Source organism: Mustela erminea, chromosome 14 (genome assembly GCF_009829155.1).
Source record: "Mustela erminea isolate mMusErm1 chromosome 14, mMusErm1.Pri, whole genome shotgun sequence".
In the NCBI taxonomy this organism is placed as follows: Eukaryota; Metazoa; Chordata; class Mammalia; order Carnivora; family Mustelidae; genus Mustela; species Mustela erminea.
Window position 1 is genome coordinate 68,165,360 of NC_045627.1, and position 27,724 is coordinate 68,193,083.

At 44.1% G+C, this 27,724-nt stretch overlaps 1 protein-coding gene across 3 annotated transcripts in view; it reads left to right on the plus strand.

Annotated features, from left to right (window-relative positions):
• Positions 1 to 27,724, plus strand: part of SORCS3 (sortilin related VPS10 domain containing receptor 3) — a 593,475-nt gene that overhangs the window by 225,961 nt on the left and 339,790 nt on the right. For all 3 annotated transcript variants that reach the window (XM_032313389.1, XM_032313390.1, XM_032313391.1), the window contains one exon: positions 23,988 to 24,087. In XM_032313389.1, the coding sequence (XP_032169280.1) occupies positions 23,988 to 24,087 (100 nt within the window). The remainder of the gene's footprint in view (positions 1 to 23,987; positions 24,088 to 27,724) is intronic.

The window sequence follows — 27,724 nt, forward strand, 5'->3', positions numbered from 1 at the left end:
CCAGTCCCCACGCTGTCTGCATTGTCGGCTCTGGCACTCAGAACGAGGGAAGACACAGCTCACCCGAGTCTGATGTCACTTGAAGTGTGATTTCCTGACTTTAAAATGCTGTCAGTGGTAGGTACTGCTTCTTTTCAATGCCCTTTGCCCCTCCTGCCCCCTTTTGTACCTTGTCTGACATTTGGTCCCCCAGGGCCCTGGTATGGGACCTTTCACGAGCACTACTATAGGGTCTGTTTCAGTGAATCAGGGCTCATTTCCTCCCAGAGGCCCAAGCCTCCTTGCCCTCCCTGCTCTGCATCCTGAGAGGCAGCCAGAAGTCTCCATGGCTGCATGAACAGCGGCTCCTTGCTTTTCCAATTATTTCTTTCTCAGGCAAGCCCTGTCACACTTAGTAGTCTGGTCGTCCTGCTGCTCTTCTGAGACTCTCCTTCACCCATTCTGATAAGGGCCTCGGGTTTTCTCCTGTGGCAAATTTATGCCTGTCTTCAGCACCTGTACCCTGCTACCTTTCTGCAGCACTCCTAACCGACTAATTCATTTCATTGTTTAGCTACGTCTCTACTCCTGGTCCATAAATTACTTTTCCCTGGCTCACCTGGGCCCTTCTGTTTTATTCACAGCCCTTTCGGGGTCATCCTCCTAATTTTTCTGGCTGCTCCCTGACTGGGCTTCCTCCCTGTTATTTGTCATGAACTCCACTGTAATCTCCTTTCTTCTCTCCACCCTCTGTGTTCTTATCATTGTTTTACACACTTGTAACTGTCAAATCAGTTCAGTTTTAGAAGCCTACAGGTTCTCTCAATGGCAGCGTTCCTCCCAAATAGCCACAGAGGAAAAGAAAAAAACAAACAACATACAGTGCTTCTCAGCCACCAACCACTTCAGCCTCAAGCAGTTACCGAGGTTGGACTGTGTGCAGGCCCTCCTGGGGTGGGGGTGAGTCATGGCGGAGGCGAGTGCAGACAGGGTAGAGAAGACCAGGATTCCACTGTACAGCGAATATGGAACCATTCTGGTTCTTGAGCTGGAAAATGACTTTGTGCTCACAGCTAAGCTTTAGGAGGGCAGTTTAGACACCATTTTCATCCCTGGCCCAAGGAGGAGGCTGTCTGGAGGTAGACAGCAAGCTTGGGGAGCAGGCCAGCAGCCCAGGCAGCCTATGATGTGGAACTTGGAGTATTCAGAAGGAAAGACCAATGCAAGAGGTGTTTCTGATGCACAGTTGACAGGACCTAGCCAGGATTAAAAGTGAGGGAGAGAATATTCTCAATGATTATAATGCTTCCAACCTGGGCAAGTCAGCAGGTTTGGTCCTGTTGTAGAAGTGGGGAGTGGATGAAGACAAGGAGGTGGGGGGCGGGAAATGGGTACAGGCGTGCTGTGGTGGGGGAAGTACCCGGCTCAGTTCTAGCTTCTTGAGATTGCAATGGTAGTGGTCCTTCACACGGCATTTGGGATGTGGGACTGGAGCCCGCAGGAGGGACCAGTGCAGAGTAAGTTTTGGGAGTCATCCAGACAGAAGTGGGATGTGAACCAGAGGAACAGCCAGCCATATGTGTATGAAGAGGCAGCTAACAATGCAGGCGGCAAGCATGGAACCCCGGGGTGGTGTGGACAGGTCCTGCGGGCTGTGGACACTTAGGTGGGGGGAGCACCATGGCCAGACGCTGTCAGCAAGGACTTTCTCAAGGAGCTGGGCTTTTCCTCTGTCCTCACCTATCATGTCATTTGTATTTTTGTTTTTCTCCCTTTTCAGTGCTTTCCCAGCTCTGGATGCTATTTCATTGGTATTAATAGTCTTCAACCTCAGTGTCTTTCTTTCTTACCATTTGTCATCAAGTCTGAAAGTGGAAGGGAGAACATAAAGGAAAACCATCAGGTGCAAACTTGTATCTTTTTCTTAAAGGCGGTGAATGATTGCCTTCTTTTGCAAAACATGCTGGGCAGCAGAAACGGAATCAGCAATTCCTACTTCTTTCCACAAACATCAAGAAGGAGGCGAATTGAACAAAAGAGTTGTAGGGGCCTGGGTGCATTTTGCCTTCCTAAGAACTCTTGGGTGCTGTGTGTCTGCTTTCCTTGTCCAGAGAACTGGTTTTGCTTCAGGGTCTCTGGGCCCTTCTCCTCCTTTCCGGTCTGATTCTCTGTGTCTGTGTCTCAGTCTGTTCGAGAATGGAGAAATGAGTCCCCTTCCTCAGCTGGTCTCATCAGCTGTTCTCATTCCCGCCGCACTGAGTTGTGGCTTTGCTGGCAAATGAAGGGCTCCCTGCACTCTCTGCATGTGTGCCTCCACGTCTGTACACGCTCATACATGTGTTGGAGGTAGACTTTGGGATGCTCTCTCTGCCTGCTAGCTTTGCCAAGGCCATTGAATTAAGCAGGCAATTTTCTCTCACTTTGTCTCTCTGTAAATTTCCCAACCATATGGTATGAGGAGAGTTCTTGGCTTATAAATAAACAACACTGCTCATGAATCTCAGGGTTTTTGTTTTTCCCTCCAATGGGAATAAATAGAAACCATAGATTCGTAACTTCAGAAAAATGTGTTGGAGAAGAAGATAATGTCTTTCTTTCTCTCTCAGTACATAAATATTCCCTCCATCTCATTTCTTACGCACAGTCTCTTTTTACCGAGAGTCATCTTTTTGGCTGGATTCCATTTATTTTTTATTGCTGCCATTTTCCAACCTGGAAGTAAACTGTTGCTTTAGGCAACATGAATGTAGGCACATGGGCCTGACCGGACTGCACTGACCAGATGGGTTTGGTGCATCTTTTTCTCCTGCTGAAAATGTCAGTTTCTTTCGTTACGGGACACGTACTTCCTCACTGGTCTTGTGGCAAAAATAAAGGAAGTGGTAGAAGCTTCCCATTCTCTTCTGGAAGAAGCCCAACTTGGGCATCTTGCACGTCCTTCCATTGGGTAAGCTGCAGCTTGGCCACTCCAAAGCTGCACATCTTTTTAAGGCATGAAGAGCCACAACATTTGGCAGCCCTTTTGTTTGCTTTCCTATTACTAAAGCTACGGTGAATCACATGGACATACCAATGACCAGACCAATGCCAGGATAGCTTCCTGGGACTGGGGTGGTTCAGGTAAGGGACAGCTCAAGGAAGACATGGCTCCAAGTGTGAGTGCAGATCTTGGTCTAGGAGAAGATCTGAGTGTCAGTGCTGCTAGGTCAGCCAAGGGTAGTGGGAGCTTCTAATTGGGAGGGGACAGGTAGGGGGCAGAGGTCAGCAGACTGTGACCCCTCAGCCAGATCCACACTGCCCCCTGTTTTGTAGAGCCTGTATGCTAAGAATAGCTTTCACATTTTTAAATGGTTGAAAAACAAACAAACAAAAACCTAATACTACATTGCAATATGTTAAAAATAAGAGGAATTTGAATTTCAGTGTCTCTACATCAGGTGTTATTGGGACTTAACCATGCCCATTGTTTATGGGCTGTCCAAGATAGCTGTGGTGCTAGCATGACGGAGTAGAACAGCTGCCCCCTAAAGCCTACAGTACTTGCTCTCTCACCTTGAACAGAAAAAGTCTACCATCCCCTGGCCTCAGGTGCTAGGAATTAGGATCGGAATGGTGGAAAGCACCTTTGTTGGGCGTTAGGAAACTACGGTTAATTCTTCAGACAGAGTTTGCCTGAGAGGAAGAGAGGTCTATGAGTCCATCATATTTCACTATAAACTTGGTCCTTGTTTTATTTGAATTGTTTGATATCCGACCCAAACAACTTCAAATAACATAATTCATATAAAGGCGTTGACTATCCCAATACCTTGCCCAGGATTTTGGCTTTTTCAACAACGATCTCAGTGAATGTGTTTTTGCTTAACTCAAACAAATGAATGTCTGAACATAGAAATAGAAGGAGTGGACAGTCTGTTAGGGGACATTTTTGAGATGGAGATACTTCATACATCATAACATATCCTGCCATTAAGATCAGTTCTGCCATTAAAATCTGTAAGATTCTTCAAAAGGCAATTCATAGATAGTGGATGTTATTCATTTACTTTTCTTGAAGGGAAATAACTTTTTGTACTCTGGAAAGCTGGATTAAATGTCAAGATTTTAATTTCTTTGGTATTGTTCCCCTACAACTGGCTTAATGTCTTCTCTCACCTGTTATTTTATGGTCTGGTAAACTATGAGATGACAGGGCTCAGTGATGAAAGTTAGGGAGAAGACTATTTCATCTTTCTCTTGTGAGTGAAGAACATAGTCTTCTTGCCGGTGAGGCTATTGTTGGGAGGTCCTGGGAATGCAGTGCTTTGAGAAAATCCTGCTCTGGTCTCTAGGCACTGGAGTTGGTTGCCTCATGCATGCCAGCCAGCCATTAACACACACCCAGAAAACGGCAGCGCATACTGACTTCTCATGCTCAGTCTGGCTGGTTCTTCTAGTGGAGTTGGAAAATAGGGAGCTGAATCTCCTTGGATGCACATCTCTTTCACATGGTTGAGAAGCTGATTTAGAATTGGGTTGCAGTGGCCTGTGTTGAAGGAATCTACCTGTCTCTTTGGCTCAGAGAAGTGTTTTATTGAGAGCTAGTATGGCATCTGGAGAAGAACCATAGTTCCAAAGTAAAGTTCCAAAATAAAGCAGACCTGGTTTCAAGCACCCACTTTGCTACTTACCAGATCTGTGAATTTGAGCATGTCACTTGGCCTCTCTGAGCCTAGTTTCTTCCTTTTCTTTTATCTTTTCTTTTCTCTTTTTCTTTTCTTTCTTCTTTCTAATGAACATTCTTTTATTTTGACAGAATATGCATAACACAAAATTTATCAATTTAACCATTTGAGGCTATAAATCATTGGCATTAAGTGCATTCACAATGTGCAATAATCATCATTATCCACTTCTAAAATGTATATAGATTTTAAGTAGAAGTTTTAACCTGTGATAAATCCGCAATTTTATCATTTTTTGAATTTTTTATTTTGTGGTGGGAATTCTTAAGTTGTACTCTTTTAGTAGATTTCAATTACATAGCACAGTATTACCAACTGTGGTCACCATAATATACATTAGATCTTCAAATTTTATTCATCTTCAGACTGAACGTTTGTATTTTATTACCAGCTTGTCCCTATTTTCCCTACCCTACTGCCCCTGGTAACTACTCTTCTGTTCTCTGTTTCTGTGAGTTTGACGTTAAATTTTTGTTTGTTTGTTTCTGTATTTAAGTGATACGGTGTAGTGTTTGTCTTTTTTTGACCGCTTATATCACTTAGCATAGTGCCTTCAGTTTCATCCTGTTGTCACAAATGGCAGTATTTCCTTCTTTTTAAAAAATTGAATAGTATTCTGTTGTGTATAGAGACCACATTTTCTTTTTCTGTTCATTGGGCATTTGGATTGTTTCTGTATCTTGGTGATGCGAGTAATGCTACAATAAATACCCAGTGGGAATCCTGATTTCAGTTCTTTCAGGCTGAAATGGAGTTACTAAAGTGGAATTACTAGATCCTATGATGGTTTTATTTTTAATTTTTTAAGAAACCTCCATACTGTTTTCCATGGAGGCTGCACCAGTTTCTTGCCCACCAGTGGCGCAAAAGGGTTTCCGTTTCACCACATCCCCACCAGTATTTGTTATCTGTTGTCATTTTGTCTATTATCATTTTGATAATAGACAGCCTCACAGGTGTGAGCTGATATCTCACTGTGGTTCTGATTTGCATTTGATGATTAATAATGTTCATTATCTTTTCATGTACATGTTGGCCATTCATATGTCTTCTTTGGAAAAATGTTTATTCAGGTCCTCTGCTGGACCTGGATAAATAAAAAAAATAAAATATTTTATTGGGTTATTTATTTATTTATTGACTTATTTGCTACTGAGTTGTACGAGTTCCCTATATATATTTGGATATTAACTCATTATTTGCATATATTTTTCCCCTTTCATAAATTTCCTTTTCATTTTGTTGTTGGTTTCCTTTGCTGTGCAGACATTTTTCAGCTTGATGTAGTCCTACTTGTTTCTTTTGCTTTTGTTGACTTCACTTTTGGTATCAAATAAAAAATCATCATTGCCAAGATGATGTCAAGGAGCTTTTCCCCTATATTTTCTTTTAGGAATTTTATGGCTTCAGGTCTTACATTCAAATCTTTGGTACATTGGCACTTGATTTGTGTGTGTTGTAAGAAAATAAATCAGTTCTATTCTCTTACATGTGTATATCCAATATCCTCAGCACCATTTAGTTAAGACTCTTCTTTCTGTCATTGTATATTCCTGGTTCCTTTGTTGAAAATTAATTGACCTGGATGCCTGGGTGGTTCAGTCAGTTAAGCATCTGCCTTTGGTTCAGGTCATGATTCCAGGGTCCTGGGATCCAGCCTGCCATGAGGGAGCCTGCTCCTCCCTCTCCCTAGGCCAACATTCTCCTCTCTCCCCCATCCCCCACCCCGCCCTGCTTGTGCTCTCTGGCTTTCTCTATCTCTCTGTCAAATAAATAAATAAAATCTTAAAAAAAAAAAAAAAGAAAAAGAAAACTAATTGACCATGTATGCACAGGTTTACTTCTGTTCCATGGATCAGTGTATCCGATTTTATGCCGATACCACACTGTTTTGATTGCTATAGTTTTGTAATATAGTTTGAAATCAGGAACTGTGATGCCTCCATCTTTGTTTTTCTTCAGATTTCTTTGGCTGTCTAAGGTCTTTTGTTTTACTTATTGACACAAACTTTAGTTTTATTTATTTTTTGAATTTCTGTTCAAAGTGCTGTTAGAATTTTGATAGGGTTTGCATTGCATGTGTAGATTACTGTGGGTAGTATGGACATTTTAACAATGTTAATTCTTCCAGTCCATGATCACAGAATATCCTTCTGTGTATTTAGTGTCTTCAGTGTCTGTCATCAAGATACTGTAGTTTTCAGTGCACAGATATTTCACCTCCTTAGTTAACTTTAGTGCAAAGTATTTTATTCTTCTTGATGCAATTGCAATGGGTTGCTCTCTTACTTTTTCTTTCTGGTCGTTTTTTGTTGGTTTATAGAAGCACTCCTGATTTTTGTATATTGATTTTGTACCCTGCAAATTTACTGAGTTCATTTAGTATTTCTAACTATGTTTTGGTAGAATCTTTAGAGTTTTCTATATATAAGGTTATGTCATCTACAAAAACCGTTTTACTTTTTCTTTTCTGATTTGGATGCCTTGTATTTCTCCTTCTTGCCTTATTGCTTTGGCTAGGACTTCCAGTACAATTCTGAGTAAGAGTTGTGAGAATGGCTGTTTTTGTCTTATTTCTGATCTTAGAAGAAAATGTTTCAGCTTTTTACCATTGAATAATAATCTTTGATGTCATTAGCTTGGGACTTGTCATACATGACCTTTATTATGTTGAGGTACATTCCTTCTATACTTAATTTGTTGACAGGTTTTTTTCATTACTATTTTTATTTTTTTATCATGAAGGGATGTTGAAAGGACCTAGTTTCTTCATTTGGAATATTGGACTAAAAGTACAAATTCCTGTCTTAATATGAAGTGCCTGACACTTGCCTGGTTTGCTTCTCCTATAACGGGGTGTTTTGAGAACCTAGAATAATAGTATCTGGCACGTCATAGGCACTGCATGAATATTTGTCAAATGAAGAGGTATCAATACGTTATATTCCTGTTCTTTTAGTGAGTAGGTTGTATTTCTGGGTGTTTTAATAAAGTGAGCTCAGACTCTCCTTAGGAAAAAGAAGTCATTAACTGGTCAATCATTTATGTGAAAAGACAAAATACTAAATTCAAAATTCTGAAACTTCACCATCATCTTCTGGTGGCAGAGACTGAATGGGTAGATATTCCCTACACCTATCTTATCTTCTTCCAGGACAGACAACTGGACTACATTCTTTCATTTACATGTAGGCATGAGACTGAATTCTGGCCCAGAGAAGCAGGCTGGAAGTTGATAGGTGCCCCTTCCATACCTGATAAAAACACTTATTACAGCATTCTCCATGCTCACTCATTTCTTCTTACACTAGTTCAGCTGAGCACTCCTAAGATCTGTAAGACAGCAGAACCTTGATCTGAAAGGATCTGGGTCTCTTAATCATTGCCCTAACTCATAGCCCCCTCTGGCCCCTTACTTCCCTGCCAGTCCATATTGCACTATGATGTGAGTGAAGAATTCACCAACGTAGTGTTAAGACACTGAAATGTGACTAAATGTCAATGATGTTAGCTCCCTCGATGCACACAGACTCTGAAAGGCTTATCCACTTCTTCTCCTACATTACCTTTGTTCTCTAGCCATTATGTCTATTTACTATTCCCAGGATATGCTGTGTTTTTACAGCATCTAGCATAGTGCCCTTCACACCATCAGCACTCAATAATAAACATCTGTTGATTGATTTGGGGGTCAAAAAATGAAACAGCAGCTTTCTATACACTGAAAGCGTGTTTTATATTAGATCTGATACTTCAGAGGAAATATGCCTTCGGGTGTGATTCTCTATTGTAGGATTTAGTATGCAGCTCTTAAACAGGGTTCAGCTTACTTGTAACATTAAAACTAACATAAAATTACACAACACTTTCAGGGAGATTCCTGCCATATGAAAGGAAAATGCAGCCATAGTGAATCCTGGAAGTGGTAGAGTAGCCTTGCAGATAGGCTTCAGCCAAGAAAGAGCTTCTTTGACTAGAATATATAAACTAGCAGTGAATGGGAAGGGCCCAAAGAGATAGAGCATCTATGCCAGCTTTTTCCATCCATATTCAAATGTTTAAAATAGAAACAGCCTATCTCTTCCACCTTTTTAGAAAGCCTCACCTATAACTTTGCTTTTGTACTTGTGATGCATTGCATGGCCAGTGTTGAAAACCCAGAAAATGACCAACTGCTTAGCTTTCTGCTGATTACACAGAGCATATCAAGAAATGGAAGGGAAGCAAGGTATATTCCAGGGTAGAGGTTGCACAGGGGCGGAGAACTGGAGTTGCTCAGAGTTGTTCTCTTTCATCCATGAGCTGTTGGACATCTTGCCATCTTCTTCATGCTAGAATTTATAACAATAATAGAAAACATTTGTTGAGTCTTATGTGCCAAGCCTTGGGTCGACATTTCCTTTATCCATCCATCAGCTGCTGTGGGAGCAGTGGTCACCATGTGCAAAGGGAAGGCATTACCTGGATCAGGCTTTACGTGGAACCACATCTTTGCTGCTTTGCCACTCCTTGACTATCTTGCCTTCTTATCTTCTGATAGGTTTTGTCTAAAAGCACTCCTTCAGTACTTTCTGAGCTTCCAAATCCTAGACGCAGGCTCTGACTTTAAGGAACTCAGCCTAGAAATGTTTTTCTTCTTTCTCAAAGTCCATTCATAATCTGCACCAGAGGTGTTAGCTCCTCTCTTATTTCTGCCAAAGGCAACATGATTCTCTTAGGCTCTCACGTGGCTTGGAATCTTTAAGTCACCACCACTAGCCCCTTCTCCTTCATCTCTGTCCCCTGTCTGGGAAACAGATTATGCTTCTTCTCTGTGCCCCTGTTTCATTTCTTACAATCTACTGCCATCAGCTAGTGAGATGGATTGCTAATAACTAATTTCTTCCTCCAGGAGGACACGCTTCACTGATCCATCATACACATCACCAAAAGATTAGGCTTCCCAAACAGGCTTCCATCATGTCCCTGCCCTATTCAAAAGCCTTTGGGGCCCCCATTGCTTGTAGGTAAGGTTCAAGTTCTTCAGCAGATATCTAAGACCCTTCACAAGGTCTTCTTCTACTAATCTATACTAAGACCCTTTTGTACCTATGTAAGAACATTACTTTCAGGCCAGGTTCATCTCCCAATTATCTTCTGACAGTATTTACCTGGTTAAGGCTGGGAGCCCTTGGGCATGCCCTTTATCTTGCCTTGCCTTTCCATACTTCACCCTTTCCTCAAGGGTCCCCTTTCCCATGAAGTCTTTCTTCCTTTCCACTAAGATCCTTTAGCGCTAATAAATGTCTGTGTCTTCACCATTGTAGTCATCATCATTGTATTAATAATGGCACTTTTTAATTAAGAACCTGTAGTATCCACACTGTGGTAAGTGCCTTATGTGCATTTCCCCACTGAGCTCTCAAACACCCTGTGGGTAGTTGCCTTGGATAGTTTTGCCTCTTTTATAGATGGGAAAACTGATGTGCACAGAGGTAAAGTGACCTGCTCAAGACCAAAGAGTCAGTCAGGAGTGTGGAACCAGGCCTTGAAACCATCATGTCTCTGACTCCAAAACCTGTGGTTTAACCACACTGCTATCCCACTGCTTTTGTTCTAACTCCTTCCTACCCATTTGTCTCTTATTATGTATTAAAACAGAGGGGTGCCTGAGTGGCTCAGTTGGTTGAGCATCTGACTCTTGGTTTTGGCTAAGGTCATGATCACCCAGTTATGAGATCAAGCCCTATCTCAGGCTCTGCGCTCGGCATGGATTCAGCTTCAGGTTCTCCGGCTTGCTCATGTTGTCTTGCTTGGTCTTTCTCTCTTTCTCTTTCTCTTGATCTCTCTCAAATAAATAAATAAAATCTTTAAAAAATAAAATAGTGATTGAGTACCAGGGAGTGGGCACTAGGGACTTAGGAGGGTCCTTGTGCTCACAGTGTTTTATCTAATTTCCTTCTTGAGCCCTTTTCCTAATCACCATCTCCCTCCCCAAGCTTCTCCTCCTCTAATCTCTCCAGGAGAGGAGTTTTTCAGAATTTCACCTATGTGCTGCATCATTTTGCCTGTTATTTTCTAATGGTTCAGGTGTTGGGCTTTATCCCTTGGCTTTCAGTACTCACTCATGCCCTGATTTCTAGTTATTTAATGAGAGATGATCTTGCCGCCCCAAGACCATATGCTTCTTTCAGACTGCTGTCCTGTAGGTGCCTAGAATAGGGGATCCATAGGCTGCTAGACCTTTGGGAAGCTGAATGCTTACTTCAGGCACATGTTTTCACTCAGGCAGATTTTGCAGGACTTCAGTGACACATTTGCATCCTTAGAGCATAGATCTGCATTTTGGAAGCAACCGAAAGCCGTTTGGAGCTTGGTCAGATGCACAGAAGGTTGGAGATGGCAGGAGCTTTTGAGATCATTGATTCCAACCCTCTCATTTTATAAAAGAGAAGAGTGATCAAACTGTGATGCGTTGTTCTGGGTTGGAAACAAGAAGTGTCTGTAACAAGATTCTGGAAACCCAGTAGACCAGAACTTATGGTGCTGGCTGAATGCTTTAGTTTGAGCCACTGGAGACACTGAGTACATCATGTTGCTGCCAGTCCTAGTGTTTGTTAATGTGCTGGGAAACACTCCGTTCCTAATCAGGGCGCTGGCTCCTCTCTGCATCTTGACTTGTCCAGTTGAGTACTACCTTTCCCCCATGGGAGAAACTCATCTCAGCAAAGATACTGACTTCCAGCGACTCAGAGCGAACATGGGCCTGACGAATGAATGTTGAGGGGGATAGGCTGTGGCGGCTGGCTTCCAGAGCCCAAACCCCTGCAGGCTGCTGCAGGAATTGGCAGTGAAGGTCTTTTGGTAAAAACCACTGTCCTCTCTTTCCAGCCGCACTTTTGGCCTGGGCTTCTGCAGCTTCCCTGTTCCCGAGACCCCAGATCCAGGTGTTCAGGATAAAACGTTTTTCTGTTCAATCAATTGCTCAGGCTGTAGGAAGTACCTGCTTTCATTTCATGAAGTCATTCTTTGTTTTTGAGAAGGGAAATAGGGAATGGTGGGAAGATGGCTTTAGGAAGGAATGGGAGGATTTCAGGGAACTCAGCTGGTTCTTGCACTGTGCATTATGCAGATTTCTCATTTTACACAGAGGGTCACCAACGACTCTGCCTGGTGGCAGTTGTTATGCCAGCATTAGAGATGGGGAAACCGAGGCCCAGAGAGACAAGGCAATGTGCACATTGTCATAAGTGGAGTAAGTGGGAGAACAAGGCCCCTGACCAAATTTTGACTCCAGACTTTTTCCTTTCCTCTTTAATACCTGTAATGCCTCCTCGTAAGCAATGCCTTTGGAGATCCCATGAAAGGCTAAGTCAGTGAACCCCCTACCTCGTGAGACTTTGTGAAGCCTATGCTCCCTTACCACAGCTTAGGTAACTAGCCTAGCACTCGTGTAGAGCCCAGGGGATTTGGGATGGGTTGACCTTGATTGCCATTCCGACACTGTTGTTTACTGAGTCCCTTCACCTCTGAGTCTCTATTTCCTCACTTTATGACAAAGATAAAAGACAAAGGAACTTCTTGAGAACTGAATGAAATCTTTCAAGGGAAAATGTTTTGAATAAGGCCACATGCACAGACATTTAGAACCTAAATGCCACAGTGACTTAAGGTGGTACTCTTCTGAGAAATCAATCACTGAGCCCAAGTGTGTGCCAGAGGCTTGGTCTGTGACCTCAAGAAGCTTCTAGTTTGGATGGGGACACATACAGTGAAATCTAGAGGGTAGAAACCAGGCGGTGCTATAGTGACCCAAAAGCAGCAGAACCTCAGAGAAGGGAAAGATCACAGGGCAGGGTGGAAGGGAAAGCTTTATGCAGGAGGCTGGAGCTAAACTTGAAAGGGTCTAGGGAAGAAGAATGTGTGAAGAGGAGATTTTCAAGAAGTCCATGGCTTTAGTTTAAAAAACAAAACACCCCAAACCATCTTTTTCTGTGTTGTGGTCCCTTTTGGGACACTGCCGTCCTTTGGCATAGGGCCGTGGCTCTCCAAGGGTGACCATGGAGTCCCTGGGGAATGTCTGTGACCCTTCCAGGGGATTAATGACATCAAACTCTTTTCTAATAATAAAATATGATTTGCCTTTAATTTATTCTCATTTTCTCAGTGGTGTGCTGTGGGGTTTCCTAGAAGCTGTGTGATACCATAACAGATTAAATGCAGACAAAAATAGGAGAATCCAGTTGCCTTCCAGTAAGCCAAATATTGAGGAGTTTTGCAAAAAAAAAAAAAAAAAGTGTAGAATGCCACTCTTCTCCCCTAAATTGTTTTTGTTTTGGAAACTGTAGTTGTTTTCCATAAAAATGTGGTATTTCTGTTGAATCGTTTTTATTTTAGAGTGAGTTAATAAGTGTAAAGTTTTATCAGATGTCATTTCTAATACAGTACATATTGATATAATGTGTGAATTAAATCTCCTTGGGTCTAGTCCTCAACAGTGTTTAAAAGTCTGAAGGAATGTCATAAACATTGGAGAGCAGTTGTTAAGGACATGGTATTCTGGCATAAAGATGCAAACAAGGTCTCATATTTTCACAGTCCTTTGGTGTCAAGATGTAGGTTCTCTAGTATCTTAGAACATGTATGTTTGGAAAATTTAAAATGGTAATGCCCAGTGTTGGCAACTATGCGGTGAAACTGTCCTCCCATATATTATTAGGGGAAGTGCAGATTGGCCAGAATGTTTCTAAAGGGCAGTTTATAACAAGAACCTTAGTGATAATTTGTACCCTTTGAACTAATAATTGCACTTACATGAATCTATTCTAAGGAAACAAATAAAGATGCACACAAGGATTTATGTACAAGGATACACACTAAAGTTCTATAATGTAAAATAGTTGGCCAGAAACTGACCAACTGGCCAAGAAGAGTCAACATAAATTTTGATACATTTACATATTAGAATGTTGTGAGGCCTTTAAAATGATTTTTGAAGAATAGTTAACAACATGGGGAAATAGCTTAAATTATTATGGTAAATAAAAAAGGAGGACACCAAACTATGTGCAAAGAATGACCCCCGATTTTTATAAATGTACATGTGCACATAAACTACAGAAAGAAGCACATCAGATGTTCACTGAGGTTTTCTCTGTAGAGTGTAGCTATAATTGATATCTATGTTATGCATTATCTTTTCCATATTTTATATTCTACCATAAATTTTCAGTACTTTTAATCGCATAATCTTTATGCGACATAATTGCTTGCATGTCACAAGGACCCAACCTGCTGCATTTATTTTTTAAAACAATTTTTTAAATTTATTTTCAGCATAACAGTATTCATTATTTTTGCACCACACCCAGTCCTCCAGGCAATCTGTGCCCTCTCTAATACCCACCACCTGGTTCCCCCAACCTCCCACCCCCCGCCACTTCAAACAATCTGAATTGTTTTTCAGAGTCCATAGTCTCTCATGGTTCACCTCCCCTTCCAATTTCCCCCAACTCCCTTCTCCTCTCTAACTCCCCTTGTCCTCCATGCTATTTGTTATGCTCCCTCAAGAAATTAAAAATAAAACTTCCCTATGACCCTGCAATTGCTGCATGTATTTTTAAAGGGAAATGGTAAATATCTACTCTCCAGACAGAGATGCCTTGCTAAAACTGTCCAGCACCTTCTAGTTCATGCCTCATTATTTTTTTCCCCAGGAAAAATTATTAAAAAAAAAAAAAAAAAAAAAAAAAAAAGAAGTTGATTCTGTTTTCCCTAGACTTTAATTTGCAAGTGTTGGCCACCTCCTGGAGGCTATCTCTGATGTTGTATAGCAACCCCTCCATCTTCCCATGTGCCTTTTGGTAGCTTACTGCAGATTTGGTGGGAATGGGCTGGCACTTGCCCATCCGTTGGTGACTTGTAACTTGGCTGCTGTTTGCTCAAAGCTGTACGGGACAGATTCTCCTCCAGTGATCATTGCTCTACCGTGGGGTCTCCTAACGACTGACAGTGAAGTGAGCTGTGTGATATTAGGACTATTTAAGCTTCACAGTAATCCTGGGAAGGCAATATTTATATTCTCATTGAGTGGATAGGAAACACAAGACTTATGTAATTAGCCTGAGGTTCCACAGGCTGGATTTGAAACCAAATCTGCTTGACTCTGAAATGAATCCTCTTATGATTATGTTGGGCTGTCTTTTTGAATGCAAATGATTATCTGTAATAGGGTTCCTCTACAGATGAGTCACAATTTACTAACTACATTGTAACTGCTCAGTAACAAATCACTTTATTGCTGTTGTTTTTACTTATATGAGTGATACATGGATACCTTTTTTATTTCAAAACATTGCAATGTTACAAAAAGACTCCTGTCCCAGTACCCAAGGACCCCTCCCTAGTCTTTTACTCAGAGCTAACTTCTATTACCAGTTATTTGTATTTTGCTCTAGCATTTTTAAAATGCACTGTGTACACACTTATAAATTTAATGGAAATATATTGTTTTGTTTTGTCTGGGTGTACCATTTGTGTATTTAATATATTATTCATCAGTAGCCCTTTGCATGTAGTCATATATATTGGGTACTTTTCTAGGTCAATCACTTTCAGTTCTGCTATATTCCTTAATGTCATTATATTGTGTGTGTGTGTGTGTGTGTGTGTTGTGAAACACGCTATATCTTCATGAGTCTTTCTCTTAATGATTGTCATTTCATTATAGTCCCATGAACAAAGGTGCAGTGAATAATGAACTGTCACCTTTGTGGGGGGGTCTGCTCCTGCCTTTTTTCTGGAGGACTTCTTTCCTTTCCTTACCTGTATGACATAAACAGGCCTCTTGGCCGATAGGATTGAGATTGTCCTTTTGAATCCTCAGAATAACACCCCGGCAACCTTAGTGTCTGAACTGAGGTTCTTTAGTGAGAACCAAAGTGCTCACACAGTGAGAAAGACCAAGGATCTGAGCGTTTGGCCAACCCCACACTCTTCAACCTTCCTTCCTAGATCTGTGTGGGGATGGCGCTGCTGTTGGGTCTCCATTTTATCTGATATAAACCATGAATTCTGCATGATCTGGTCTTCAGGGTCAGCTAACCCTCAATTTTCTGTATTTGAAGCCTAGTGGTGGCTCTCACTGAAATAGCCAGGGCAGAAGGACATAAAGATGAATTAATTATTCTGTGTCATTGTGCCTCTCTCTGAGACTGGATAATGCAGCTGAGGAGTCAGATAACACGAAGAGGTCACTGAGAGCTTTGTGAGCTTCTGCTTTGGCATCAGCCTGCCTGTGATTTTTTTTTAAACAGAGGATGGGACCAATACCCACTTGGAGAATGAAGCTATTTAAATCACTTGCTCTTGGCTTGAGGCCTAAAATTAGTTATATGACTAGTTACTTGTGGTCAGGCTGGGCTCCTGCCATTGCAAAGATACAAATTAATATGGCTTGGAGCAGGGGCCTTAAGATGAGAAGTGGAATAGGCCAGAGGGGTGCCTCCCTAGCTTTCCCATTTAAATCATAAAGACTCTCTGGGCAGCCATTGGTCTGGAGCTGTGCCGTGGAAACTCCTGACCTTGACCCTAGAATGCTCTGTGGTTCACCACACACCAGAGCACCTAATTAATTACCTGTGGCTTTTGATTGTTGACTCTCCTCAGGGTAGTTCACTGGAACATACTCAAGGGGAATGGCTGGTGGGTACTTCTCCGAGGCATGGCAGTCTGAAGCTTGGTTCTGTCTTCTGATTTCCCAGACTGCTGGGCCAGATTGTCCTTTCATGGTAGCAAATTGAAACCGTGGCCAAAGATTCTTTAATGCTTTACTGGCCATTCATACGCCTTAACCCTCGTTAGTGTAAGGAGTGTAAATCAGAGAAAAGAAAACAAGGTGATTGCCCTTGAGGAAAATACAATCTGGGGCATTGATAAAAATGACAGTCATAAGCGTTTATGGAAAAAAGGGCTTTTATCAGATCCTAGACTAGGTATCTCCCTCCTCTTCATTGACACAGCAACCGCTGTATTGTCTGAGCGGAGCTTTAGGGGAGCAGAACACAGCGAGTTCTTCCAGCTCTGTGCCTAGTGTCTTTGCCTCTATCCTGTCTCCCTTGTTTTCTCTCTCTTAACATTCAGAGACTCAAAATTCATTCCATTTGTTATTTTTCTTTTAAGGAGCTTTTAGCAATTGCTGAAAAGAAAATTTGCCCATTTGGAGAATAAATAGGGAACTTTGAGGTGCCGTTGATATAAATGAAGAGGAGGGTGTGGGCTGAAATTGTAGGAAAAATCCCCAGCATGTAATCAGCATCAGGAGAGCTGAGTGTCAGAAAAGGGGCGAAGTCTGGATAGTTGCCAGCTGTCCACTCACTGGGAGAGTGGAAATGGAAGATTGGCGGGGCAGACCATGAAGGCCTGAACACGGGGCTCAGGCAGGCATTTGGACCCGATGGGGCAGCTGGGCTGGGAAGGGTGAGTTAGGGTATCAGTGGTCCTGGCTGGATGTCTCAGAGAGAGAAACATGGTAGAAGTCAGGCTGGTGGTGGGGATGGTATGGGCTGATGCTTTGATCAGCTGCAGCAGAGGCCATGGAATTACACACCACCTGGGAATAACGTACTGCGTGCCCTTGTAAATTCAGTCGTATGGGCACGCAGCCACACCCACGCGTGGACTCGCTGTGTTTGTCTGTTTTGGCGCTGAAGGGCAGAGTTGAGTGGTTGTGACAGAGATCATGGAACCCTAAAATATTCACTCTCTGGCCCTTTTACAGAAAAACTTTGCTAACCTGAGCTGGAGTGACTTGTAATTATCTGAGAGGGGAAGCAAAGCCCAGTGATTGGCACACGGCAGTGGCCACAATGGATAATAGATAGATAAGTGTTAAGAAATGAATAAAACAAAATGAACTTGCTAACAGGAAAAGGAACACTCAAGCATGTGATCGCTGAATTTGGATGACCTCACAGAGAAAGGAGTCCATGGAGGAGAAAAGAGATGGAGAAGAGAATCCAGGAATGAAAGACTTGTGGTCTCCCCACAACTTTGCTTTACAGAATCTGGGGCAAGGGTTGCAGGTGGCAGGAGAAAGGAGCAGAGGAGCTGGGTGGTAAACTGGAGAAGGCGGCTGCCTGACTGAGGGAAGCGGTGTGCCCACTGGCGGATCCTGAACATCTGCCGGGCCAGTAAGAACTGGCAGGGTGCCTTCCAGAGTCCTCTTACCTCTGGCAGGAACGTGGTATTGGAACCGGAGGTGTTGGGTGGCAGCTCGGCTCTCCCGGGAAGCTGACTTGGCTGTGTTGGCTGAAAGTTTTTCTTTTCTGTTCTTTTACTTTTAAAATAGCAGCCCATATGCTTGTTGCCACCAGCCTCTCCCCCAGAAGCTCACTAGAGGAATGGGAGCTTGCTGGGTGGATGAAAGGATACCGTATTCTCAACTCAGCTCTGAAGTTGTCCTGGAGAGAGGGGCCCAGGCGAACAACTGGGGTTCTGGGAGATGATGCTGGCTCACACGGAGCTCTGCTGGAGGACTATCAGGATAGGACAAGAGACCCTGCATAGTCGAGGGACTCCGACCGGGAGTCAGGTCCGGACACAGACCCGACTATGTCTGAGAAGTTAAAGACAGAGGGCATCCAGCCTGCCGGGCAGCACTGGGTACCTGGGGGGTGGCATGAGTGGTTGACAGCGGGAGGCCCTGCTAGATAACAGGCAGATCCCTGGGTGGCTGAGGGAGCCATGGAGTGGGGGACCCGCTGTGATACAAATGGGAAAACCAGGGTTAGCGTTAGTGGAGCCAGGATTCAGGGCCCCGGATGCTAATTCAGTTCAGGTGCTCTTGAATTAGGACTCTGGAGTCAGAGATAGATGGGACGAGAGATGTCAGAAGCTCTGGACTTAGGCCCTGGGAATAAAGAACGACTTAGTTGTTGGAGCTGGAGAGTAGGTGATGATCTGCAGCCTTCTTGGAGAAAATTTTGCCAATAACCAGCAAAATAGAAGTTATGCATAGAGTATGTTACAGTAATTGCACATCAGGATGTCTCCCCTGAAACTTTTCTTCATGAATATGTGAGAAGCCATGGACAAGAATGTTCATTGAAACATTACTTACTCTCACAAATTTTAAAGGAAAAAAAACCCAAAATATTTGTATTAGTGGTTGAAAGGATAGACAGTGGTTTATTCATAAGCTATAATTCTCTATAGCAGTTAAAAATAGATGAATTTGGTGCACCTGGGTAGTTCAGTTGGTTAAGTATCTGACTTTTGATTTCAGCTCAGGTCAAGATCTCAGGGTTGTGAGATCGAGCCCTGTTTTGGGGGCTTGGGATTCTCTATTTCCTTCTGCCTCTGCCCCTTCTCCTGCTTTCATGCTTTTTCTCTCTCTCAAACAAATAGATATATTTTTTAAAAGGATGAATTATGGCTAGGTGTGTCAGCATCAATAAGTCCCAAAACTTGAATGTTGGGCAAAATAATCAAGCTGCAGGACATACATCCTGTATAAGGCTTATGTAAATGTGAAAAGCTCCAAAATATCCTGTTTATGAACACAAATATCTGTTAAATCTAGTAGTGGGCATATGATTGACCTCCCATTGTATTTTCCTGTGTGCTGGAGATAATTCATTAAAAAGACAGGAAGAAAGCAGGAAAACATAGTGGAAGAGTCGGTTGGACTTGGATAACCTGAGCCAAGGCATAGAAGCCGAAAGCCTGTGGCCTTGCGCCTCTCACCTGTTGCCTTCCAGGTCAGCTGTGTGTTCGGAGCAATTCAAAATGGTAACTGATATGGCACCAGGCTCATGGCAGGGGCTCGCTGCATATGTTTGATGTTTCCTGCTTTCTGGATATTTCAGTATTGGAACCCTAGTGTCAAGATTTGAGAGGCTCGCTTTGCGATAGGAGAAAGGAGCCTGTTTCCTCCAAGTGACCCCACTGGAGGGTCTGGAGTGACAAGGTGGATGATGGTTGGCTTTCTTGTGACAGTAAGCTCAGCAGGTGCAGCTGTCTCTGGCAATGGGGTGGAGGCCTCTTGGCAAGCTGCCCCTCCCCCCAGGCAAAGGGGCCCCCAGAGCTCTGTGGTCAGTGTGTGTAGCATCCATGCTAGGAAGGACAGAGTCCAGGGCACCTTTCGTGCCACAGGTGTCGTGGCTTCTTGAGGTGTCTTCATTGAGTGAGCCCTTTTCGGTCAGTTTGAATGAGCAGAGGAAGTTAACATGTGGAGAATCCTTTGTAGGAAATTCCCTGCACTGGGTGAAGCAGCCACTCGTAGGGAAGAGCGGAGTGGCTGTGAATCTTCAGGGCAGCCTGTGGAAAGAGACCATGTGTGGTGCTAAGCTGACTACCTTTGAGGAGGCTTATTTAGATTCTGGGAGGAAGTTTGTTGTGACATCAGTCATGCAGGGAGCCCTGAGAATTTAGCTCTTTATAAAAGTAAGATGTTTGCTCTGTACAGAGTGAGGAAATGTGCTGCTTGGAGAACAGCTTAGCTCCCTGTTGGTGGCATAAGGATATTTGAGGTCCAGATGGGCCCCATGATTTTAGGAGTTAAATCTCTTGTGTTCATGATGGAGAAGGGCTTGACAGACTCTCTTCTTTTCCAAACTCTAGTCAGGACCCTCTGAGCTCTTTGTCAAGTAGGCTCTGCCCTTGGGTGAGTCCTCAAAAGCCCAGTTGTCCCAAGAATCCTAAGTCAGTCTAGCCAGAATCCCCTGCCCTCGATATCTGACTGATCTCCTCATCCCCTACCATGCCCTGGGTGGTATCTCATCACACTGTCCTGCCTTCAGTAAGGATCCGGTCAGGTCCGTTTATAAAGGAATTACTCTACCCTCTAGTAGTAGTCCATCCACTCACCCCACCATTCTCTTTGGCTATAAATTCTCTGCTTTTCCTTGTTTTCAGTTGAAAACCCGATTGTGGTGGTCTCTCTACATACTGCCTTTGTCCCATATGAAGTCTGCCTTATCATTTTAACAGGTGTCGGGGTAACTTTTTTCTTTAACAGGTGTGAGGAATTGGTTTATCCAGGGTAGCACTTTGCGTATGTTTCAGAGTCAGGATTCCTAGACTCCAAGTTCAATGTTCATTCTCCACACCATGCTATCTTTATGCCTTCAAGAGTGCAGAATCAAGAAGGGATTCATCCTGTAAAACCTTTTATTTGGATTAATAAAAGTATGCAGCTGACTGCCTCTAGAGATTAGGCTCTCTCCTTCCCTGCCTTGGAGAGGATAGGAGATTGGAGTGATTGGTCACTTAACCTTGATGCTAGTGTGAGTGAACGGTAGATCCTTCCCTGGGGCCAGAAGCTGCTAGACCTTTTCTTGTGTTCTAGCAACCAGTTAGATGAAGTGTGTTTTCTAGGTGTGGCTATGTGTCGAATGGCCAGTAGAATTTAGCAGCTGGTCAAGAACTTGACCAACCAAGACCAAGGATGACCATTCATTCATTCTTACAAATGAGGACAAAGCAAAGTGGAATAATACACAAACCAGTACGTTCAGCGCTTGCTTTGCATGAGACGTGGTACAAGGCATTGGAGCTGTTAGAAGGAATGTTTCTTGCCCTTAGGGAGCTATAGTCAAGGAGGAGATCCCAGAATAAAAATAGTATGACTGAAGCAATTGGATGTATGCTAACATAGAAACACATACAAGGTGGTATGGGAATGGACAGGAAATCACGATTAATCCCTGTGGGGAAGCTGGAAGGAGGGTGATATTGGTGGTGTCAGAGGTTGGAGAGAGATGTCCCAAGCAGAGAAAGTAGCACAGGGATAGTTCAGGTAACGGGAATGATATTAGTAGAAATGGAGGGAGTGAAAACATAGGACATTCAGAAAATTTGGGTGAGGCTGGAGAGAAAGGGGCAGGGAACAGGTGGCTGGAGATGAGTCTAGTGAGGAAGACTGAAGCCATATTTGACAAGACTAAGCTTGGAAGCTACAACCTCATTGTGTGTAGGCAGAGGTAATTACTACAAGGGATGAGGTGGAGAGACCCGGAGGTTGAAATACAGCCTGATGACAGCATGGGGGAAGGAGGGAGGGGGAGAAGGCTGGAAGAAGAGCATACAGTTGGGGAACTATTGCAAAAAATAATGATGCATGAGCCACAGCATTGGCATGAAGATGGAAAGACCAGGGGTCCAAGTTATTTAGGAGATAGAATCATTAGGACTTGGAGACTGAGCTGGGTTTGAGAGATAAAGGCAACAAGAAAGATTGGGAGTGATTCCCTGTGCTTAAAGGTAGACAGGATACTGAAGATAAGAAGTCAGCTTTGGGGGGACTGGTTATAAAAGTTACCATAGACACTGACCATGTGGAGCCAGTAGCCTAGGGAGGGATTTGAAATACTGATGTTTGTTTATTCAGTAAACATGCCAAGTGTGTATGATGTGTACAACCTGGTTCTTTACATTTTGGGGAAAAGAGAAGTGCATGTCCTTTTAATTTTCATATATATTTTTTAGCATTTCATTATATCTCCATCCTGTCAGGAGGTTTCCCACGTGTCATATTTTTGCATCCTTAATGAATGCCTTGTGAGATCAAATCTCCCTGATTTTTTCAGTTCAGAAACCTGAGGTTCTAGGAGGTTAAGTAACTTTCATGTGGTCATGCAACCAGAGAGCTGCGGATCTAGCAATGAAATAGAGATTTTGTGGGGCACCTGGGTAGCTCAGTTGGTTAAGCATCTGCCTTAGGCTCAGGTCATGATCCCAGGCTGCTGGGATCGAGCCCCACGTCAGGCTCCCTGCTCAGGGTAAAGTCTGCTTCTCCCTCTCCCTCTCTCTCTATATTTCTTATGCTTCCCCCCCCCCCTTCTCTCTCTAATAAATAAATAAAATCTTTAAAAAAAAAAGATTTTTCTGTAACCAAATTTCCTATTCTTTCATCTCACCATAGCACTCTCTGTGCTCCCTTGTCCTTCAGGAGCTGATATTGTCCTACGGAGACCAGAACTTACAGAAACTAATCACAATGGTATCAAAGAGCCAAAAGGAGGCATGTGCAGTGTGCTTTGGGCACACCATGGGCTGGGAAGCTTGTTTCAGGGCAGAGAGGGGGTGAGGGTGACTGGGAAGAGGGCTAGGGAAGCCTTCACAGGGGTAAGGGTGGGCATCTCAGCTGGTGTGGGGACATGGAGTTTGCTCAATCAGAGGGGCCATCACACGTTATGAGCCTTGACTACTAGGCTTGTGAAACTGATCTGTGGGCCTGAGCAGGAAGGTGGGGGAAGAACCCGGGAAGAGGGAGGAACGGGCAGGTGGTTACTGGGGAAGCACCCAGCTGGAGCCAGACCCTGGGATCTGAGGCAGCACACAGGCTCCCATGAGGTCAGGTGACCACAGGGAAACTAAACTGACCTCAGACTTTCGAAAGCCTAGGTGGGAGACGTTTCGTGACCTAGCCAAAGAAGGCAATGGAAGAAAGACAGGGCGCCGAGCTGATGATACTGGTGGTTTGGAAGGGGAGGACGGTACGTGTGGAGTCGGGTTGGGGAGTGAGGCACAAAGCGTGGCGGTGAGGCGGGGCCTCCCTGTAGCCACCTGCTCTCCCTCCTCCACCGTGGAAAGGTGGGCCGGAGTGGAAGGAGCCTATGGCTTGGCCTGCCTTTGCTCTCCGAGTCCTGACTTGTGGTTTTGGTACAAAATCAGAACCCTGGAAACTGGGCCCAAAGGACAAGCCGGTAGCCAGCAGGATGGTTGGAATGATAAACTGTTGGTAGCACTTCCACAACACCTGCTTTGACCCTGACACACCACAGCTCCTATGTAAAGCCTCCCACCCCCTCCTTGCTGTGGCCCAGTGCTGCCGCTGCACCCTCCAGCCTCCTGCAAATGGGGCTTTCTTCCACCCGGAGCATTCCCCAGCCTCGGGCTCTGTGGAGGTGGTATGAGGTTGGCTGGACTCCGGCGACCTCAGGAGACAGTCTAGCCTGTCCCACAGCTCCTGGCTGGAACTTGCGTCCATCTGCAGCAGCACGTGGAGGACCCTGGGCTGAACCTGGGGGCAGGCAGGCCCTGGCAGCAGCTTTCACAGACAGCTTCACACAGGGCAGAAAAGTAGATCTCTGAGAAAGGCAGGGAGCAAAGGGGAGTGAGGTTAGGTAGTAAGCAGATGCACTAGTCTAATTGCTCTTCTGAAATTAATGGGGCCTTTTATCTCTGAATCACTCCTGTGATTTGGGAAAAAAGGTACAAGTTGAAGGAGAACTTGGCTCCCCTCTGAACATAATCCACCATTTGGTAAAACAGTCTCTTCCTTTCTTTCTCTCTTACCTGCAGATCAACGGATTATGGCACCACCTATGAGAAGCTGAATGACAAAGTAGGATTGAAGACTGTCCTCAGTTACCTCTACGTCAATCCCACCAACAAAAGGAAGGTAAGACTAGGGGTCAGCCGTGCTGAGCAATCCCCATGGGGTAGCAGGGCTGCCAGGAACCAGGCATGAAGAAGAAAACCAGTATGCGTGGAATCTGTTAGAGAGTGCCTGCTTTCTGGGCCAGGAACATCACAGATGATCCTTGAAGCTCTAACTGCCTCGACACTGGCAGTAGCACTAATAATAATAATTTCAACAACAACAGTAAAATGATGTAGCTAGTAAGGTGTTCTCTGTGCCAGAGATGCCTTATCTCATTTATCCTCACAGTGAATCTGTGCGCTAGAAGTCACTGTTGTCCCCATTTTATGGATGAAGAAACCGAAGGTCTGAGAGATTAAGTAGTTTTCTGGCCTAAAGGCAGACAATGGTAAGTAATAACTCTGTGATTTGAGAGTGGCTCTGCTTGTCTCTGCAGTTGAGTTCTTCCAGCCTCCCTCGTGCTGGTCTGTTTTCAGAGAACCCCTTGTAAACAGAGGTCTGTTTCTGCCATGGGAAGGATAGGGAGTTCTTGGATTCACCAGCTTGATCTAGAGCTACCGTTGGGCACAGAGAGCAAACCGGCTGCTGGCCCCTCTGCTGTCTGACTTTCCAGTTGACTTAATAGCCAGGAGGTGGAGGAAGTCATAGAAAACCACCTTGTGGTCATGGAGGCCCCCTGGGAGGAGGGACCTTTGAGTCCCCGGAACGACGGATGGTTTTAGAAAATAAATACTGTGTAATATCTTGGTTCTGGGATGGGTGATCTTTCTGCAGCCAGAAAGGCACTGCTGTTTAGAAACTTAGGTAGGCCTAGCCCCTAGAAACACACCAGGAATCTAAAAGGCCATTTTAGTGTTTCTCAAAGTCTGACAGTGGCACTCCCTAGCTTTCCTCTTGCAATCTGATTTGCATTTCCTTGTAGGTGTCTAGCCCCCCCCCCCTTTTTTTTTGTGAGAACAAGTGCAGGGGTGGGCTTCAACCCACTGTTTAGATGTCCCTGACCTCTGAGTCCAACCCGGTAGAGGCCAAGCTGGGATGATGATGATTTATGCCGCTCAGAGCAGAACAGCTTTGAATCAGGCCCATAGCAGGAGTGCCATGTCCCACTGTCTTCTCCCTCCCACCTCTGTCACCCCTAATCCCCAGCAAAGGGAGGAAGCAGAATGGATGACTTGTGGTTCATCGTTGATGATTGGATGCCCAGTGATCTAGCTAGGAGGCTCCAGACCTGAGACTCTGCCCACCAGTCAAGAGCCAAAACCCAGGTGATCATCAGGTTGGCCTTTGGGACACTTGTTACTCAGTGGAGTAGTTTCTGTTTGCTTTGCCCTGAAGTGCTGTCATCTCCATAGTTTTCAGTATTGTCATGTGACTTGTTGGATGTCAGAGCAGGAAGGAATCATAGATTTGTATCTGTAAGAGTAGTTCTTATTCAATGATTCTGCAAAAGTGAGTAAAGCTCTAGATGTCTTCTCTGGAAACATACCCCTGCCCACAAACTGTAAGTTTAGCAGTTTGTGAACAGCTGGAATCCCACTCACGGACCCAGGATGTCCATGGAGTCTCAGTTAAGAATCCGTTATCTGTACCAGTAACCTTGTTTTACAGAGGAGAAAACGGAAGCCAAAATAGCCCACAGAGCTGGGTGAGAGGTCAGGACTCTGGAATCTCAGTCCAGATTTCTTTGCTGCAGACCACAATTGGCACATTTGCCTCCTATACAATCACAGCCTAGTAGTTCACAGTGTACAGTCTAGCCCTGTCTTGGAAGCTTGAGGAAGTTGTTCTTGACCCAGAGGAAAGCTAGGTGCCATGTCCATGAAGGACCCTTGATAAACCTGGACTGAATGTAATCAACAATGGTCTGTCTCAGTTCTTCCTCTGCCCTGCCCCCTTCATTATGAAGGAAGCTGAGGTCTGCAGAGGACAGATGTCACCGGTGTCACTCAGCTGGTTGGTGGTGATGTTGCCAGTTGGTCTCATGACTCTCAGTATAAAGCTTTTTCCATTCTACACAAGTGACTTGGGGTCAGATGGACCCATGTCTTGGGGTATATGCCCTGTGGGAAAAGCAGGTTTTTGACCTATGGCAGAAGCCCTTCAGCATGGTTTTTGACTTTGGACCACAACAAAGTTGATGTTATTTTCTGAGACAGTAGGTCAGCTGTCTTTCTCTGAAGTGGGATGTAAAGGGTCACAACTATTGGCATCTGTTTTGGTGGCATTCTGTCATGTCTGTTTCCTGTTGAGCTTTTACTCATAATGATGTCACTTTTTTTAAAATAATGAAGTCTCCTTTGGTCTTTTGCTGTTTTTTTCTACCCCTGACTTCTTTATCTTTCTGTGGTATAACCTAGATGTGATTAGAAGTGCAGGAGGGTTGTCTGGGTCGCTCAGTCAGTTTAGCATCTGACTCTTGGTTTCAGATCCTGACCTCAGGGGTCATGAGATCGAGCCCCATGGCAGGCTCCATACTCCATACAGAGTCTGCTTGTTCCTCTCTCTGCACCACCCCCCTGCCCTGTCTCTTTCTAAAATAAATAAATGGAGTCTTAAAAAAAAAAAAAAAAAGGTGCAGAAACAAAGGCTTGGTTAACACAGATGCTGAGGGTCAGAAAGAATGGAAAGCTGGGATTTAGAGGCCCCTGGTGCAGAAATTCTGTCTCCATTTCTCCCGCCTAGTGGTGATATCCACACCATGGGCTCTCTGGAGCAGTTTCTCTTGGGAATTAATTCCCACTTAACTAAAGTGGAGCCTATTTTGTCTGTCTTTTCTGAGAAACACCATCAAGGCAGTTAACTCTTACTTGGGAGTTGCTGCTACCCAGCAAGTTAGACATAAAAGCATAGACGTTTTCCCATTCCGATTGGGGAAAGACAAAGTACAGACTATTGCCATGTTGTTGTTGTTGATTTTAGATTTTCTTTATTCATTTGACAGACATAGCGAGGGAAGGAACATAAGCAGGGGGAGTGGGAGAGGGAGAAGGAGGCTTCCTGCCAAGCAGGGAGCCTGATGTGGGGCTTGATCCCAGGACCCCGGGATCATGACCTGAGCTGAAGTTGGACGCTTAACGACTGAGCCACCCAGGGACCCCTATTGCCAGTTTTTTTTTCTTTTAAAGATTTTATTTATTGAATATATAGAGAGATCACAAGTAGGCAGAGCAGCAGGCAAGAGAGAGAGGGGAAAGCAGGCTCCCTGCTGAGCAGAGATCCTGATGCAGGCCTCGATCCTAGGACCCTGAGATCATGACCTGAGCCGAAGGCAGAGGCTCAGAACCCACTGAGCCACCCAGGCGCCCCTGTTGCCATGGTTTTATTTATTTTCTTTAATAGGAGTAGAAATTAATTCATAAGGAGACTGTGTGATCCTGAAATGCTTTCTGAATCATCCAAGGAATGATGAAATTAGATTCTGTTTCATTTTATGGTAAATGTGTTTGATTGTCTTCTGAGCCTCTGGGTGCTGACAGTTCACAGATACTCTACATGATGACTTTTCTTTTAACTGGACTGACTGGTTTACTACAATGACCCTTCTCCAGCCCCTTATGCGAAATGGCAGTTAGATATAAATGAAAATCCTCAGTTTGTTGCTCTATTGCTTAGTGCTCTGGGTCATCATGACCTTGTAATTCAACTTCTATGTTGC